Genomic DNA, 16,991 nt, shown 5'->3' on the forward strand with positions numbered 1-16,991 from the left:
CTGTGGGGACAACCAGCCCCGTAGTTCCCTGTAGGGTGTCGGCCACTCACCTGAACCTCGTACTCCCCTCCACCACCTGGCTGACCACCATTGCTGATGTCATACTGAGAACAGGACAGGCTGTAAGGTCGGCAAGGCCCCCAGGCTCCCCATCCCAGCCCTCCAGGGGGAGCAACACATGTGAGCCTCTTTGGGAGAAGGGGCTCTGGCCTGCAGCTCCCGCCCCTGCAGTGCCTGAGAATGACCACCGGGCGTCACCACTGTCCCTGGGCTTTGCAAAGCCTGGCGATCCCCGCCCTCCCCTGCTCCCCAGGGGGAGGAGCCCCAGGAGGGTCTGGGCTCAGGAGCAGCTCACCTTCTCATACATGGCCGAATCTCTGGAGTAGACCTCAAAGTTGGTTCGGACCCAGTTCTGAGCCAGCTGGAAAGCTACTTCCTGGGCCTGAGGTGAGGGAGACTTGGCCAGACCTGGACCCCACCCCAGGCAGGACCCTGAATCTCCTGAGTCCTCATCCCAGGGCCAGCTGAGGCCTGAGCCTTACTCTCCCCAAGGAGAGAGAGAGGCCCAGGTCCTAAGACCTTCATTGTGAACCCCGTGAAAAGCCAATGTGTTCCTCACCCAGGGCCCAAGTTTGGAGGGAGAAAGGAGGGCTGGTTCCCCTGACAGGTGAGGGTGGACACAAATGTCTGCTGGGCGGGAAACCAGAGAACAGAAGAGCCAGAGAAAGGCCCCCATGGCTTTTGTTCACACCTCCCCAGTACCGGGAGGCTGACCCAAGGGGTCAGCAAGGTGCAAGGGGTAAGGCCCTGGGCTATGCCCCATCCCTGCCTCCCTACCTCTGATGACCAGGTCCTGCAGGGGGGCCCAGGCATTGGGGAAGTCCCACTGCTGGCCTGTGTTCTGGAGAGAGGTCGGGATCCCGTACTGGTAGGTCAAGATCTGGCTGTCCTGAAAGGTTCCGGACATTCCTATGACTGGATGGGGTCTGGATGAGGAGCCAAGAGGCTGGCTGGGCGCCCCTAAAGCCAGGTGTCCCCCTTCTTGGGCTTTTCTCTTGGCTCGCAGCTGCCCCCTGGTGGCTCCAGTGGGACCCGCAGGCTCAGACCGAGGGGTGGAGCAGGAGGGGGTGGCTGCCCCTTGCCAGAGGTCACTAGCTCAGAGTCAGGGAGAGAGCAGGTGGTCCTGCCCACAGTGTACCAGCCCGCCCTGCTGCCCCCCTCACCTCAGATATTTCAGAGCCTTGTCCGTGACACCCAGAACAGAGAAGCAGCTGTCCCAGAACGAGGTGTGTCTGAATGGGTCAAGTCCTACGTCCTTCCATGTTCAAGGTCATAGTCAAATCAGGGACCTTTCTCCTCATTTCATAGAATGGCCTTCAAAACAGCCCAGCGCAATTTCTGCAAATTTCAGTGATTCATGGCTTTGGAGGCGTATTCTGGGGGTGAAACTAGGTTTAGATAGAAGGTCCCAACCCTCGTACCCTAAGGCAGCTCTCTAGAAAGAAATTTGGGATGGGCGGCGGCAGGGGGATAAAAGAACAAAGTCTACTTCTAACTCTTCACCTCTTCCCTGAAATCCTCACCAACCTCTCCCCAGGCCAACCTAAATTGTCTTGCCACCTCCTGGCTACCCGCTACCTTTCATGCCTAATTATTTCCTCCTCAGCTGGGCTCTTCCTTCCCTGAGCTAGTCAGACCACGCCCCTGCTCAGGAATAGTTGCCACTGATGATTGTGGCCTGTGGTCAGCACAGTCTGTTAGACTCTTTCTCTTTGTCTGAGGCTCAGAGAGGGCAGTGGTGTGCCCAAGGCTGTACAGCATCTGTCCTCCTGGCCAGCCCCAGGGCCGTGACACCTGTGGCACAGAGTGGTGCTCTGGGCTCCTCCTTACCCAGCCCCACAGGAACAAACCCAGGCTCTGTTCTACTACCCCCGCCCCCAAATAACAGAGCCGACCCCTCTCTCACTGAAACCACACTCACTGGTACAGAACCAAGAGGCAACGAACAGAGAAAATACCTGGCAGAGGCACCCAGCAAGCCCCACATCCTGGTCCTACAGTTGTTCTCCCAAGGCCACAATCAGGTATGTCTGGTTCCCCGGGGAAAAGGCGTGGGGTTTCCTCCTGTTAAAAATAACCTTACTGGGCAGCCCGGGTGGCTCAGCAGTTTAGCACCATCTTCAGCCCAGGGTGTGATCCTGGAGACCTGGGATGGAGTCCCATGCCAGGCTCCCTGCATGGAGCTTGCTTCTCCCTCTGCCTGTATCTCTGCCTCTCTCTCTCTCTCTCTCTCTCTCTCTCTCATGAATAAATAAATAAAATCTTTTAAAAAATAACCTTACAAATAAATAAAACTGCCGATTATTTCACCAGCAAAAATGGGTTAATTTAGGAATAGCAAACATCTGTGATCTGGGATGAGTAAGCTACATGAAAACCATGAGCAACTTAGCACAACACAGGAGAATCGGGCTCTTGTATGGAGGAAAGAGGGATGCTGAGAATGTTGTTATAAATAAAAAGCCTATTGGAGGAAACTGGGAGTTCTGAGTGTGGTAGCTTTTCATTGGCTCAGTCGTGGCTGTCTCTCACTGGCTGGGCTGTTGCTGGGACAGAAGAAACCTTCCCCTCTTGCTGGGATCATAAGGCCGTATCCACCTGTGAGTTGAGGTCTGCAATTGAAAAGGAGTGTTAGGGTGGAGAGTTTCACCTGCTGGCCTCCTGAGTCCTTTCTTTAATTTTCATACTCCAGGGGCGCCTGGGTGGCTCTAGTGGTTGAGCATCTGTGTTTGGCTCGGGTCATGATCCTGGGGTCCTGGGATTGGGTCTTGCCTGGGTTCCACACCGGGAGCCTGCCTCTCCTTCTGCCTATGTCTCTGTCTGCCTCTCATGAATGAATGAATAAATAAATAAAATCTTTAAAAAAATTTTTTTTCACACTCAACACCTCAGATGGAGCGTGGGAGCCTTGGGTCTCTGGGGCCTGGTTTGGCGGTGGCAGCAGAGATAGGGAAGGGCAGTGGAGGACATGGTCCCCCCTTCCTGGTCCTAATGATAGCCACTGCTTGGTGAGCACCTGCCAGTGCCAGGCTGAGTCAGCAGGGACCCCAGAGGCCAGCATGGGGGGCCGAGCAGACCAGGCTCCCAGGGCCTCAGGCCTTGGCCAAAGCCACACGGCTGACCCGCCCCAGAGACAGCACCCATGCCCGGCTGCCTGGCTCCAGAGCCCAGAGCTGCCAGGGCCTCCACGGCCCGGCCTCCTCCAGCCTCGACACCGTGGGGGCCGCGGGGGCCCTGTGCCCTCTCCCCTGACCGCAGGTGAAGCCCGAGGTCCTCAGCCACCCGGAGCAGTTCTCTCTCATCTACGCAGCACACCCCTTCATCGTGCCTGGGGGGCGCTTCACCGAATTCTACTACTGGTGAGGGGCCAGGGCTGCAGGGGGAGCCCAGGGCAGGAGGCCGTCCTGAGCAGGGGGGGCACCCTGACTGGCCCGGGGGTGCAGGGGTGGCTGAGCTGTCCCTTTCCCCAGGGACTCCTACTGGGTGATGGAAGGGCTGCTCCTCTCCGAGATGCCCGGGACGGTGAAGGGCATGCTGCAGAACTTCCTGGAGCTGGTGCGAATGTAAGAGGGGGCGGGCACCCCAAGGCTGGGGCAGAGGAGCCCGTGGGTGGGCCTTGGCCTCGGCCGCGGGGCAGAGGCACCCAGCAGGCCCCCTTGTTGGCAGCTACGGCCACGTCCCGAACGGGGCCCGCGTGTACTACCTGCAGCGGAGCCAGCCCCCGCTCCTGACCCTCATGATGGACCGCTACGTGAGCCACACCAACGACACGGCCTTCCTCCGGTGGGCGCCCCGTCCCCCCGCCGCCCCGCACGCCCCCTCCCCAGGACCTCCCAGGGCGGGCCTCAGGGCGCGGGCCTGGGCTGAGGTGGGGCCTGGCTCCTGTCCCAGGGACAGCATCGGGACCCTGGCCTTGGAATTGGACTTCTGGACGCAGAACAGGATCGTCTCTGTGAGCTCGGGGGGGAAGAGCTACGTCCTGAATCACTACGCCGTCCCTTATGGGGGACCCAGGTAAGGAGCTGCCTGCCAGCCTCTCAGGCTCCTGCTGTTCACCTGGTTTGAGGGCCAGGGACGGACCCCGGCTCTCGGAGGCTGATGCTGAGGAGGTGGGTGCCCATGGAAGCCCTGGGGGCAGGGTGGCCCCATGCTGGCACAGGTCTCCTGGCTCCCTGCTCCCCAGCGAGGCTGCATAAGGACACAGGAAGGCTGCTGAAGAAACTTGTCCCGAGGTATTGGCGAGGCAGTGGCTGCGGCCCTCCTGTCCTCGGCCATCCCTGGGGCAGGAGAGGCCCCAGAGGACAGAGACACCAGGACTGGGGGCTGGGGCCTGTGGGGACGGCAGCGGTGGGAGAGCTCTGTCCTGGCAAGAGGGGGGTGCTGGCACAGTGAGGACCGGGAGAACAGCAGAACAGGAAGACCACCGTGGGGGCTTTGCTGCTTTGCAGCTTGGCCACCAGCCGGCAGCACCCCCTGGTCCTCCCAAGGCGAGACCCACCTGCGGGCCAAGGCTTAGAGGAGACAAGGAGCCTCGAGACCCCTCCCGCTGCTCGCCTGCTCAAACCACAGCCATCTGTGCATCAAAAACGCCTCTCTCTCTCTCTCTCTCTCTCTCTGTCTCTTTAACCCTGAGTTGCCTGAAAGATGTGCATGGTTGGGCTGGGGCTGAGTCACTAGGGCCGTTTGCCTCCATGGGAGGGTTGGGGATGACTCCTGAGCACTGGCTCTCAGACTTTGCACGTTTCTATATTTCTGCACATGGCAGCAATTTTTGCAGAAACAGCGATAAGGGTGCATCGGGGCCAGGCACTAGTCTGTTGCAGCTGCCTGTGGCTGCCTCTGCCCACCCAGGGCAGCCTCACGTTCTCACCTCAACCACTGGGACTTCCGCTCTCTGTGGGAACAGGGCACAGGGTCAGGGGCTCCCACCACACTCAGACTCCTGGGCACCACCCTGCCCAGCCAGGGATTCCGCAACCACAGACAAGGTGGCAGCAAAATTCAGATGCCCTGTGAGCAGTGGGGTTAGCAATATTTGCAAATGTCCATGAGAGATGTTTTACATATTTATTTATTTAATTTATTTAGGGATCCTTGGGTGGCTCAGCAATTTAGCACCTGCCTTTGGCCCAGGGCGTGATCCTGGAGTTCTGGGATCGTGTCCCGCATCAGGCTCCCTGCATAGAGCCTGCTTCTCCCTCTGCCCGTGTCTCTGCCTCTCTCTCTCTGTGTCTCATGAATAAATAAATAAAATCTTAAAAAAAAAAAAGAAAAATATTCTATCGAATAACTCTGGGTGGTGGATGAGCATAATGCCCTGACTGTTCTTCTCTAGATCTGGTTTGGGCCTCGGCCCACGAGGATGCACTTCCTGGCTGCTCTCGAGATGTCTGTGCCCTGTACTTCTTGGATGCCCTCACTCAGGTCTTAACACTTAGCTCATCTTAACACATAGACAAGCAGGAGCGTCATCATGGGGCGGGGACAACACCTTAAAATATTTACTCGGCTTCGATTTTGCAGTAAGGTTGCAGGCTGCATGGTAGAAGGAGTGAGAAGCAGCCCCAAAAGATGGCTCAGACTTTTCCCACGTCCTCCATAATCCAGCTCTGGGCCCAGACTTCCACAGCCCCACTGAACGGGAGCCCTGTGGCTACTTACTGGACCCACCAAACTGGGGAGACAGGGGGTGGTTCTCACTGCCCCGACTCCCAAGTATTTCTTTGAGGAAGAACACTACGAGTTCCCACTTCACTGTCTGTTCTAGGGTAGCAATGTGACCAACTCTTTTTTTAAAAAGTTGGTTTCCCAGGCTCCCCTGTGGGGAGAGGTGGCCAAGGACACATTTCTGACAAAAGAGAGGCAAGCGGAGGTCACTGGAAAGAAGGGGCTCCTTGAAAGGGTAAAGAGTCCTTGGCTTTGCCCTTTGCTCTTCCCCTTCCTGCCTGCCTGCCTTGAGCATAGATGAGGTCCCAGGAAGGGCAGAAGCCACCGTGCAACCATGAAGCATAAACCTGAGGCTGAACCATACGCTTAAGGTGCAGAGCAGAAAGTTGGAGAGAGGCTGGGCTGTCAGTGGCACCTTTGTTTTTGTTTTTAAGATTTTTATTTATTTATTCATGAGAGACACAGAGAGAGAGAGAGAGAGGCAGAGACACAGGCAGAGGGAGAAGCAGGCTCCACGTAGGGAGCCCGATGTGGGACTCGACCCCGGGTCCCCAGGATCACACCCCCGACTGAAGGCAGGCGCTAAACCGCTGAGCCACCCAGGCTGCCCATCAGTGGCACCTTTGAGTCATGACAGCCTGTGGCGCCCCGTTATACGAGGAAAACAAACCCCTTAGTTGTTGAAGCCACTCTTTTTCAGTTTTTCATCACTCCTTGCCAAATAAAGTCTCTACCAGTTCCTTCTGCTGAGGCCTTCCGGTCAGTACACTGTATTCCTTCACTCCCATCACACGACCAGCCGCGTCCTCATGTCCCGGCAGTCTTGTGGGGCTCCCGCCTGCTTGGCCTAATCTCAGGTGTGAGGAGCAGACAGGTCCATCTGTCTGTCTCCCTCCCTCCCTCCCTCCCTCCCTGGATCCGTATATCCATCCATATCAGGTGATGCCGAGCTGGTGCATCGATCACCTCCCTCACAGCCTTGTGTCACAGAGATTGTTGCAGATCCCTGGACTCCTCAACATCGTGCACGAAAACAATTCCTGGAGTCTCCAGGAGCAAGGAGGCCAGCATGAGGTGTGGCTGGAAAGTAACATGTCCAGCCTATGGGGTGCTGGTAAGGCTCCATTTCGTACCCCAATGACCAGCTGTTTGCTTTACAACAATCTGTACACTGCCAGACGGGGTTTATGCACTTTCCTGTGTTGTGCTTCAGTTCATAATAAGATCATTTGGAAGCTTAAGTGAGAGTCCATCAATCTGCTTGGTGTGGCCCATCTGGTTACAGGAGGGGAAAGGGCCTGGGGCGGCTGGGGCTGGGACTGTAGCAGTAGCAGCAGTAGCAACAGTAGCAGCAGCAGCAGCAGACGCGATGTGGCTTCAGACCAGAGCAGGTGGGCCGGGCGACAGGCGGCTGAGTGATCTGCTCTGACTCCCCGACTCAAAGCCACCAGCCACCGGTCGCTGTCGCTGTCGCTGTCGCTGCTGCCTGTTGGAGCTCTCAGAATAGCCGCCCACCTGCAGATAAGCAGTTTCTATTGTGGTGAGGCGTTAAAAAAACAAAAGGGCAGGCGAGGAACAATCTGGTGTGTAAGGCGCAGGCCCGGTCCCAGCTGTGCACCTCTGCCACCTTGAACAGAACACCGCCCACTCCCGGGCTCGCTGGGCGCCGCCTGCCAGCCGGCCTCGGACACCTGCGCCCCGGCCCTGAGCCCGGCACCACAGGGGCGCCCCCCGCCCCCGGATCCGCTCTCTGGGCCCGCCGACTGAGGCTGCTTGGGAGCAGGGGGTTCTCAGGGACACACACTCCCCCCAACCTGCCGCGGTCCTGTAACATCTGGTCTCCAGGAGTGTGGGCAACTCATGTCAACTCTTTGAGCTTCTTCGTTTGTGCGTGGGGGATGGGATGTCTTCCAGAGGCTGCTGGAAGAACTAGGGATGATGAGTTTTGGGCGTGCAGGTAGCCAGGCAAGGGGTGCACCTGTTCTGTTCATGGGCAGAGACGTCCCACTTGACTCCATCCCAGCAGCTCGAGGCCGGGAGAATGACCGTCCCCTTCACTCCGCCGTGCAGGCCTCACATGGCGGAGCTGACCCACGCTCCGAGGGCTCCAGAGAAGCTGCGTTTGAGGCCAGGCCTCCCCTGGGGGAGCTGCCTGTCAGCCAGTCACCACAGGGCTGTTGGGTCAGCGGCCTTTGTGCTCTGAAGCATGTATCACAGAGACGTGCAGCCTGAGGTAGGACAGTGGACAACCACCTGAGCATGACTCCTGAGATTAACTGGTGGTCAGAGAGGCAAAGATCAGCGTCAAGGCAGGCCTTGTGGCAACGAGGTAAGACTGTCCTCGGCTGGAGTCCAGGCGAGCCTCTGGGCTTGGCCACCTGCTTGGAAGTGAGGAGGGACAAGGGCGACGCGCTGAGCAAGCCCATCCACAGCGGCCCTCGGCTGCGCACAGCAGGGGAGACCCTGTCAGGAGCGCGAGGGTTGGTTGCAGGCTATAGGCCTGTCTCAGGCTCATGGGCCAGGAGTGGTGCTTGGTAGGTGACTTGGGGCTCTAACAACCCTGTCAGCACGGAAATCCTTTCTAGACGCCCTGACTTGTTCCCTACAAGCCCCTGGTGCAGTGAGGCTGGTATAACGTGAGCCCGGCCGCCTGCGGGACAGGGATGGTGGCCCATTTCCCCATGGAAGGCAGCCCCCAGCGCCCTTGGCTCCCACACGAGGCCAGTCGGTAGCTTGGATTCCTCGGGTAGTTTCCCTGTCCTCCCACTCCTGGGGATTCCTGCAAGAAGGATGTGCTTTGCTCAGCCTGCGGAGGTTGGGCCTGGAAGGAGGTTCCAACGTCATGACTTCTGGGCTCTGCTCCAGACTTGGCGGATAAGTGGAGGCCACTCAGATGACATGAGGAGAGTGGGTGCTCGTTCTAGGGTCAGGTCTCCAAAGAGGTCATCGGTGCGCATAGTGCAGACAGGGCTGCGGCATGACTCCTACTCACCCGGCATATGTGATATCTTGTCCCTTCAGATTATGAAAAACTCAAAGCATATTAAAAATTTTAGAGCATATTGGGGTGCCTGGATGGCTTAGTTGGTTGAGTGTCTGACCCTTGGTTTAGGTTCAGGTCGTGATCTCAGGGTTCAGGGTCATGGTTGAGCTCCAGGTAGGGCTCTGCACTCAGTGGGGAGTCTGCTTGAAGAGTCTCTCTCTCCCTCTCCTCCCCCCAAAAAATAAATAAAATTAATCTTTAAAAAAATTTAGAGTGGGACGCCTGGGTGGCTCAGTGGTTGAGCATCTGCATTCAACTCAGATTGTGATCCCGGGGTTCTGGGATCAAGTCCTGCATCGGGCTCCCCGCAGGGAACCTGCTCCTCCCTCTGCTTATGTCTCTGCCTCTCTCTCTCGTCTCTCATGAATAAATAAAATCTTTAAAAATAAATAAATAAATAAATAAACAAACAAATAAATAAATAAATAAATTTTGGAGTATGATAATGGGAAACATGTATGCCTACCACCTAGCTTTGTCCTATTTTCTTCATAACTTGTTTTTAGAATGGAAACACCCAGGTGCAACTACAGCATCCTGTCTGCTCATGCCTACCAGCATTCCTGCCGCCTCTGTGTAACTGCTTTCCTGATTTTACAGTTTACCATTCTCATACGTGTCTTTCTGCTTTTGCTGTATACACCTACAAACTATGTATAGTATTGCTTTGCATGTTATTTTTATTGTGGTAAAATATACATAATACAAAGTTTACCATTTTCACCATTTTTAAGCATATGGTTCAGTGGTATCAAGTTACATTCACAGTGCTGTGAGGCCATCACCACCATCCATTCATAGAACTTTTTCATCTTTCCAAACTAAAACTCTATGCCCATTAATCAATAACTCTGATCCTCCTCCCCGCAGCCCCTGGCAACCATCATTCCATTCTACTTTCTGTTTCTGGGAACTTATGTGTTTTTTTTTTCTTTTTAAGATTTTATTCATTTATTCATGAGAGACACAGAGCAAGAGGCAGAGGGAGAAGCAGGCTCCCTGCGGGGAGCCCGATGTGGGACTTGGTCCCAGGACCCCTGGATCATGACCTGAGCCAAAGGCAGACGCTCAACCACTGAGCCACCCAGGCGCCCCTGGTTCTTCTTCTTTTTTTTTTTAATGATTTATTCATTTATTAGAGAGAGAATACGAGAGGAGTGGGGAGGCAGAGGGAGAGAGAGAGAGAGAATCCCAAGCAGACTCTCTCTTAAGCATGGAGCCCAATGCAGGGCTAGATCTCAGGACCCTGAGATCATGACCTGAGCTGAAACCAAGAATGGAAGGCTTAACCCACTGAGCCACCCAGATGCCTCTATGATTCTTTATATAAGTGGAATTACACAGTATTTGTCTTTTTTGTGTCTGGCTTATTTCACTGAGCACAATGCCTCTGAGTCTATCCAGGTGGTCACAAATGCCAACATTTCATTCTTTCTTATGGCTGAGTATGATTCCTAGGCTTAGAATCACAGTCAAAGGATTCACAAATGTTAGGCTTTCGATACAAATTAGATGACATTCTTTCTGAATAACAGAAAGTTGAGGCCTTTGGCCCTGGCATTGAGTAGCTGAGGACAACTCTCCTGCCGTGAAGTAAAGCAGCAGAGGTCAGAGGTCGTGGGTAATGGTTGTCATGATGTGTGGGGCGGGGGTGTGTGGGGGGGTGTCAGCTAACTGTAGGTGCTCTGGAAAGTATGTTCCTGTGCCCGTGCCCTTCTGCTGCGGAAGGTGGGCAAGAGTCTGCATCTGTAATCCCACACATTCTTGATTGTGCAGAGACTGAGGGTGGTCACGTGCCAGGCTGTGGCCCTGCCTGTCCTACAGAATGGCACACATCTGCCTGAGGCCCCTATTTTGTTCAGATTCATCCAGAATACATGTGACTTCTGTTGGTGTGAGCTGGCAGCCAAGAAGGCCGAACAGAACTTCACTGTGTCCCGGAGAGGCCACCAAATGTCATAACTTCCTTGGGGTGGGTCCCCAAGATTTGTGGGGCCAGAAGCTTAAACAATTTGGGGAAGGAGCTCTCTTTAAGACGAAGAATCAAATTACGAATGGGAAGTTAGGTATGGGACCTTAGAGGGGCCTCACGTGCAGGAGGGGCTCTGGGGCTGAAGCGTCGTTAACTTCATGGGAAATCTGCCCCTGCTTGCTGCCAGGACTGGGTCCACCCTGCCTAGAGCCCACTTTGTTTCCAAATGTATTAAAATATGTATTTTCCGGGACGCCTGGGTGGCTCAGCGGTTGAGCATTTGCCTTTGGCTCAGGGCGTGATCCCGGGGTCCTGGGATCGAGTCCGCATCAGGCTCCCCACAGGGAGCCTGCTTCTCCTTCTGCCTGTGTCTCTGCCTCTCTCTGTGTGTCTCTTGAATAAATAAATAAAATCTTTAAAAAAATATATCTTTTCCCTTCTTGCCTTTTGCAAGTGTCTGAAAATTTAATAATTGAGCAATAAAATAATCATTCGATAAGATAGTCATTTTTGGCCAAATTTCTCAAGGTTAACCCTTCCTACTCAAATTGCTAACACGCATGACAGGTCACAAAACATGTCAACTCCCCACCCCCACAGCCTTGTGTGCAGTGCGGAGGCTGGCACACTGAAGACAGCGATGGGGCAGTTGGGGGTGGGGGGAGCTCCTTCTAGCATTTTCAGAGTCTGTACAGGGGCTGTGCTGAGGTCTTACATTGTCTTATTTCACCCTTTAGCTTGGCGTGGGGCAGACCCTCCTATGGGGCTCAAACAGCCCCCAGATAAGGCAGCAGGGGGAAATGCCAGGACACCACAAGTTGAAGTTTAAATATGAAACTGTTAGCAGAGTAATTTTGGCATAAAACCCACTGCATCAGTCAGTCTCCCAACAGGAAACAGATGGCACATTCAAAATAGGATAATGAGGAGGGTTTATTTACAAAAACGATGTGGGTGTCAGGGAACCACAAGGGAAAGGGCAGCAGCCCAAGTTCAGTAGTGGCCAAGTATTGCCATGGCGAGGCTGGAAGGGAGGAGGGAGGGGATGGCCACCAGCCTCCACAGGGAGGGAGCTGCACCACAAGGCTCGTGAGAGAAGACGTGACCTTGGTTGAGGGACAGGGCCCATGCAAGGCCATGTGTATAAACCACCTGATCCCCCCCCCCACACACACACTCTCTCTCCTGTCTCCTGTGGGCTCTCCCAGGACACAGAAGACACTGGATGTGGACCACACGGGTCGGGCTCCTAGAGCAGAGGGCAGAGTGGAGAAGGTGACAGGGGTCAGGGTAGATCTCGAGGGCAAAGAAGAGGTCAATGAGGGGCTCCTGAGTGGCTCAGTGGTTGAGCATCTGCCTATGGCTCAGATCGTGATCCCAGGGTCCTGGGATCGAGTCCCACTTCGGGCTCCCCACAGGGAACCTGCTTCTCCCTCTGCCTATGTTTCTGCCTGTCTCTCTGTGTCTCTCATAAATAAATAAACAAAATCTTAAAAAAAATAAAATAAAAAGGTCAATGGCACAGTCTACTCCTTAGTAGGAGTAACCCCCCAGCATCCACCTTAGACCTTTTTCTAGGTGAAAATATTGTCTCTCCAACACAGGGGACCCACACTGTCCCACTAGCGATCATATTATCAGGGGATAATGTTAACTGGTCATACTTCCAGCTGAAAACACTAGTTCCTCAGACACTCCAGTAACGAGTGAAAGGGAGAAAAAGAAATATGGCCATGACAATCGCCCCACCAAGGCCAAGGTAATCCTAAATGCCTTCTTATAGCTCCCATTCTCTGTTCTCTTTTGCCTCTGCTGGCACTTTTTTGGACAGGGTTCTTTACCAAGTGGGATGACCTGAATCTTTATTCTTGCAGGATCTGAGTCCTTGGTTACCTCATTTTTGGGGTTACCCCAGTTTTCCATTGATGAGGACAATTGGATGCAGGGGTACTCAAGTGAGGCCCCTTATTTTAAGATTTTTAAAAAACTTTTATTTATTTATTAATTCATAGACACACACACACACACACACACACACACACACACACAGGCAGAGACACAGGCAGAGGGAGAAGCAGGCTCCATGCAGAGAGCCTGACATGGGACTCGACCCAGGGTTTCCAGGATCACGCCCTGGGCTGCAGGCGGCGTTAAACCGCTGCGCCACCAGGGCTGCCCGAGGCCCCTCATTTTAGACACTGTCCTCCTTCCCCTCATTCAGTAGCAGCAACCCTGTTTCACCCTGGTACCAGGATCAACACTCCCACCCAGTACTGTGAACTCCGTTCTTTGCATGATGACTCAGTGGCATACAGAGCCCCAAATGAGCTAGGGCCATTTCAGATTCTGATTTCATCAGAATCATGACTGTATTCCCTGGTAACAACTTTTCCTCTTTGGGTACCAGAATCTTTAGCTCACCAGTTTCAAGGTTGTGGGGAGATAGGAGGCAAACATTTTTCTAGTGGGTTGTTAGGAATAGTAGCAAAAGAGCCCATTCTTACCTCCACCCCATGGTTCTTGGACTGCATATGGCACCACATGGTGGCCACTGGTTTAAGGGACATATTGTGTCTTGTAGGACAAGCATCCCAATCTTGCAGAATGTTGTCTCTCAGCAGATAATTCCACCCCCCATCAAGCCAGAGTCTCCCAGGGAGTCTCGAATGAGACTGGGTGCAAAAAATGAATCTCACTATCATCAATAAACAACACTAAGAACCAGTAGAAAGCTCCCTGAAAGTTATGAGAACCATGGTTATCAAGCAATACTATGAATTATTTTTCGTGACTCGACCAAGGGTCAGTGCCCTGCAAATACTTTAGCAAAACAAACAGCTCAGGCCAATTCCAGGCCTCTGCCATTACCTGGTCACGAGGAACACCCTGAGGCCATAGGTGAGCGTAGACAGCACTTGGGGAGGTTGCAGTGTCTTAGCACCGAGACCCTGCCGTCATCTAGCCGCCAGAGCCACAGATCCGTATGGTTCAAAACACTCCATGGGCATTGTTGGCCTAAATAAAGAGGTAAACAGAAGTAAGCTGGAAAAACAAGTTTATTCAGGAAGAGCAGAGGAATTGCAATTCAGGACAAGCAAACTGTAGCAAGCTACTGATGAGTCTGTTGAGGGTTTGGGGTAGGTTGTGTTTATGGGCAGGGAATGCAAAGAGGGGAGAGCTGGGCTCGAGTCAGTTCAATTAAAAAACAAATGGAGACTATCTTTGAAAATTTTCCTCAGCAGACAGAATTGGTCATTCACACAAGCAAACCTCAGCTCAGCCCACTTTGTGAGACCAACCCAGCCTGGGTCCTCTCTTGTTCATGCCTCTGGCAAAACTTCCCAAGGCTGATATGAGACAACCTCTAATCAACCTGCCCTCATCTAAGAAAATTCCAACACTATCTATTTTCTTCAAATCAGACATTTACTGGGGCGCCTGGGTGGCTCAGTCAGGCGGCTGGTTCTTGATCTTAGGTCTGGACCTCAGGGTCACGGGTTCAAGCCACCCCCCTCGCCCCTCACCAAAAAAAAAAAAAAAAAAAAAAAAAAAATCAGACATTTACAGAAAATCAATCCTTTAGTCCCTAAGTTTTGTCCTTCTGAGGACGCAGGAGATTCTCCATTTTACATCCCCTAGTTCTATTTTGTTTTATTATTATTATTATTTTAGTTTTATTAGTTTTATTTGGTTTTAGGGACAAACTGCAAATTTATTCAAATTGTTTAACCCAGTGGTTACGGGCTTAAGTTAAAGTTATATATTGGTTTGAGAGTGATTGGAAGTGATAAAAGTTACCCAAAATAACAAGGCATGAGATACTTGAGCTTTAAAAAGATACTGCACTCTTAAAAAATGCCAATTCGGGCAGCCCCGGTGGCGCAGCGGTTTAGCACTGCCTGCAGCCCGGGGTGTGATCCTGGAGACCCAGGATCGAGTCCCGCGTCGGGCTTCCTGCGTGGAGCCTGCTTCTCCCTCTGCCTGTCTCTGCCTCTCTCTTCGCTCTCTCTGAATGAATAAATAAATAAATCTTTAAAAAAAAAAAAAAAAGCCAATTCTGGGATCCCTGGGTGGCTCAGCGGTTTGGTGCCTGCCTTTGGCCCAGGGTGCAATCCTGGAGTCCTGGGATCGAGTCCCACGTTGGACTCCCGGTATGGAGCCTGCTTCTCCCTCCTCCTGTGTCTCTGCCTCTCTCCTTATCTCTCTCTCTCTCTCTATCATAAATAAATAAATAAATAAATAAATAAATAAATAAATAAATAAATCTTTAAAAAAATATAAAAAAAATATGCCAATTTTTATATTTTAGGGAATGAATAAATGAATGAATGAATAAATAAATAAATAAATTTAGATTTCATTTGTTTATTCATGAGAGAAAGAGACACAGAGAAAAGGTAAGACACAAAGAAAGGTAGAGACACAGGCAGAGGGAGAGGCAGGCTCCCTACCAGGAGCCAGATGCAGGACTCGATCCCAGGACCCTGGGATCACCACCTGAGCCCAAGGCAGACATTCAAACACTGAGCCACCCAGGTGCCCCAGGAATCGATCAAATTTAAATACATGTTTTACATTAGATGTTTCAGTCTATCTAGTTTATTTCTCATAACAGTTTTTGAAAACTATCACCATGACAGGGCTTCTTTCGCAGAGGGACTTACACAATAAAACCACAGCCATCAAACATCATGCATTAAGTCACAGCACTTGTTCTTTTTTTTTTTTTTAAGATTTTATTTATTTATTCATTAGAGACAAAGAGAGACAGAGACAGAGATAGAGACAGAGACACAGGCAGAGGGAGGAGCAGGCTCCATGCAGGGAGCCCGACGTGGGACTCAATCCCGGGACTCCAGGATCACACCCCGGGCCAAAGGCAGGCGCTAAACCGCTGAGCCACCCAGGGATCCCCTTGGCACTTGTTCTTATACCAGCCTCTGCCACCCCATCTAACTGCCACATTCTCCATCCTTAAGAAAATTGTCAGTGGGAATAATGGAGACTTTGAGTGGCAAAGGCCAGGTGCTTAACCAGCAGAGACAGGTAAGCCACAGGGCCTAGATGGTGTGAGAGTCTTGGCCTGACAGATCAGTGGCGCTCTCTGCACAGAAGGCACCCTGGTAGGATAGCTGAAGCTGAAGCGGGTGTAAGCTGGGGAACCCCAGGGCACTCTGTGCAGGGGTTCCCTGGCAGGGCAGCTGGAGCCAACGTGGGGGCAGGCCAGGAGTCCCGGGTGTTCAACTCCAAGACTGTCACGGCAAGCTGTCTGGAGCTTAACAGGCGTAGGCCTGGAATGTTCTGGGATGTTTTGCACCTGTGTCACCTTGGGGAAATGGCTGGAGCTACAGTGAGTGCTGACTAAGGGTGTCTTGGTGTATTCAGCTGGGGCCGCCTTGATGGGATGGTGTGGCCCAGGGGCCCCCTGGGCTCACTGAAGAGGCAAGCCAGCTTTGGTGTCTGCGCCTTGCTCCCATCTGTGCTATCAAGGTAAACAGTGGCACACGCTTAGCCCCTCCAAGCCAGAGAAAGTTCTAGCAGCTCCTGCGCTGCTTGACAGTGTTCTAGGGCTAGTTCCTTTATATTCTAGGTGCCCTTTTAAACCGCAGCTTCTTTTCTATGCCCCAGGGCTGAGGTCCCTCAGTCCATCCCTCCTGGCTGCTGTTCAGAGCTCAGGGTAGGGCTCCCTCCCTTACCTTCTGCTCTCTTGCCCTTCTCTGTGTGGTCTTTGTACCTCTTTTTGTGCAGACGCTGCTCAGTCAACCCTAAGTTCTTCTGTAGGAGGACTTGCTCTCTAAGTAAGTGTAGATTTGGTGTGTGCCTGAGAAAGTGAGTTCAGGGCCTTCTACTACGGCGCCATCTTGCCTGGAACTCAACCTTCCTCCACTTCTGTCAGACTGAGACTCTCTCACACCACCGAGGCTCTTGGCTTATGTGTCTCTGCTGGTTAAGCACCTGGCCTTTGCCACTCAAAGTCTCCATTATTCCCACTGAAATTAGGGAACCAATTCCAGCATCCCACTGTCACCTCCAGTGGCTGTGATGGAGTGCTATAGGGAGCTGGTCCTCACCTCACCAATTGAAACCCTAATAAGGAGCGAGTCTTCCAGTTCTCACCGAGAGTACAGGTAGGGAGGGCTGAGCAGGTTGCATATAATAGATCCATTCCAACATACTCATTACTGGAGCCTTAGGAATTCTTTCTTGATGACCTTATGCTGGAGAAGACCTGGCATTTTGACCTGATTG

At 52.8% G+C, this 16,991-nt stretch overlaps 1 protein-coding gene and 1 long non-coding RNA gene across 3 annotated transcripts; one reads left to right on the top strand and one right to left on the bottom strand.

Moving 5' to 3' along the window:
* Window positions 1–474: 474 nt before the first annotated feature.
* Window positions 475–3,843, bottom strand: LOC140631076 (uncharacterized). The gene is made up of 3 exons (XR_012028740.1): window positions 2,019–3,843; window positions 1,224–1,398; window positions 475–949 (listed from the first exon to the last, which is right to left on the bottom strand). It is a non-coding gene; the product is annotated as an uncharacterized lncRNA (long non-coding RNA).
* Window positions 615–5,286, top strand: LOC140631075 (trehalase-like). Of its 2 annotated transcripts, XM_072822272.1 has the most exons (6): window positions 615–2,084; window positions 3,319–3,419; window positions 3,531–3,623; window positions 3,727–3,843; window positions 3,952–4,074; window positions 5,149–5,286. In XM_072822272.1, exons 1-6 carry the CDS (start codon window positions 1,728–1,730, stop codon window positions 5,198–5,200), a joined length of 843 nt encoding a protein of 280 aa, XP_072678373.1. In that variant the 5' UTR covers window positions 615–1,727; the 3' UTR covers window positions 5,201–5,286. The 2 variants fall into 2 exon arrangements, with proteins under 2 accessions (XP_072678373.1, XP_072678374.1); XM_072822273.1 differs by lacking the exon at window positions 5,149–5,286 and having other exon boundaries at window positions 617–2,084; window positions 3,952–5,108.
* Window positions 5,287–16,991: the final 11,705 nt, after the last annotated feature.

Source organism: Canis lupus, chromosome 3 (genome assembly GCF_048164855.1).
Source record: "Canis lupus baileyi chromosome 3, mCanLup2.hap1, whole genome shotgun sequence".
Classification (NCBI taxonomy): domain Eukaryota; kingdom Metazoa; phylum Chordata; class Mammalia; order Carnivora; family Canidae; genus Canis; species Canis lupus.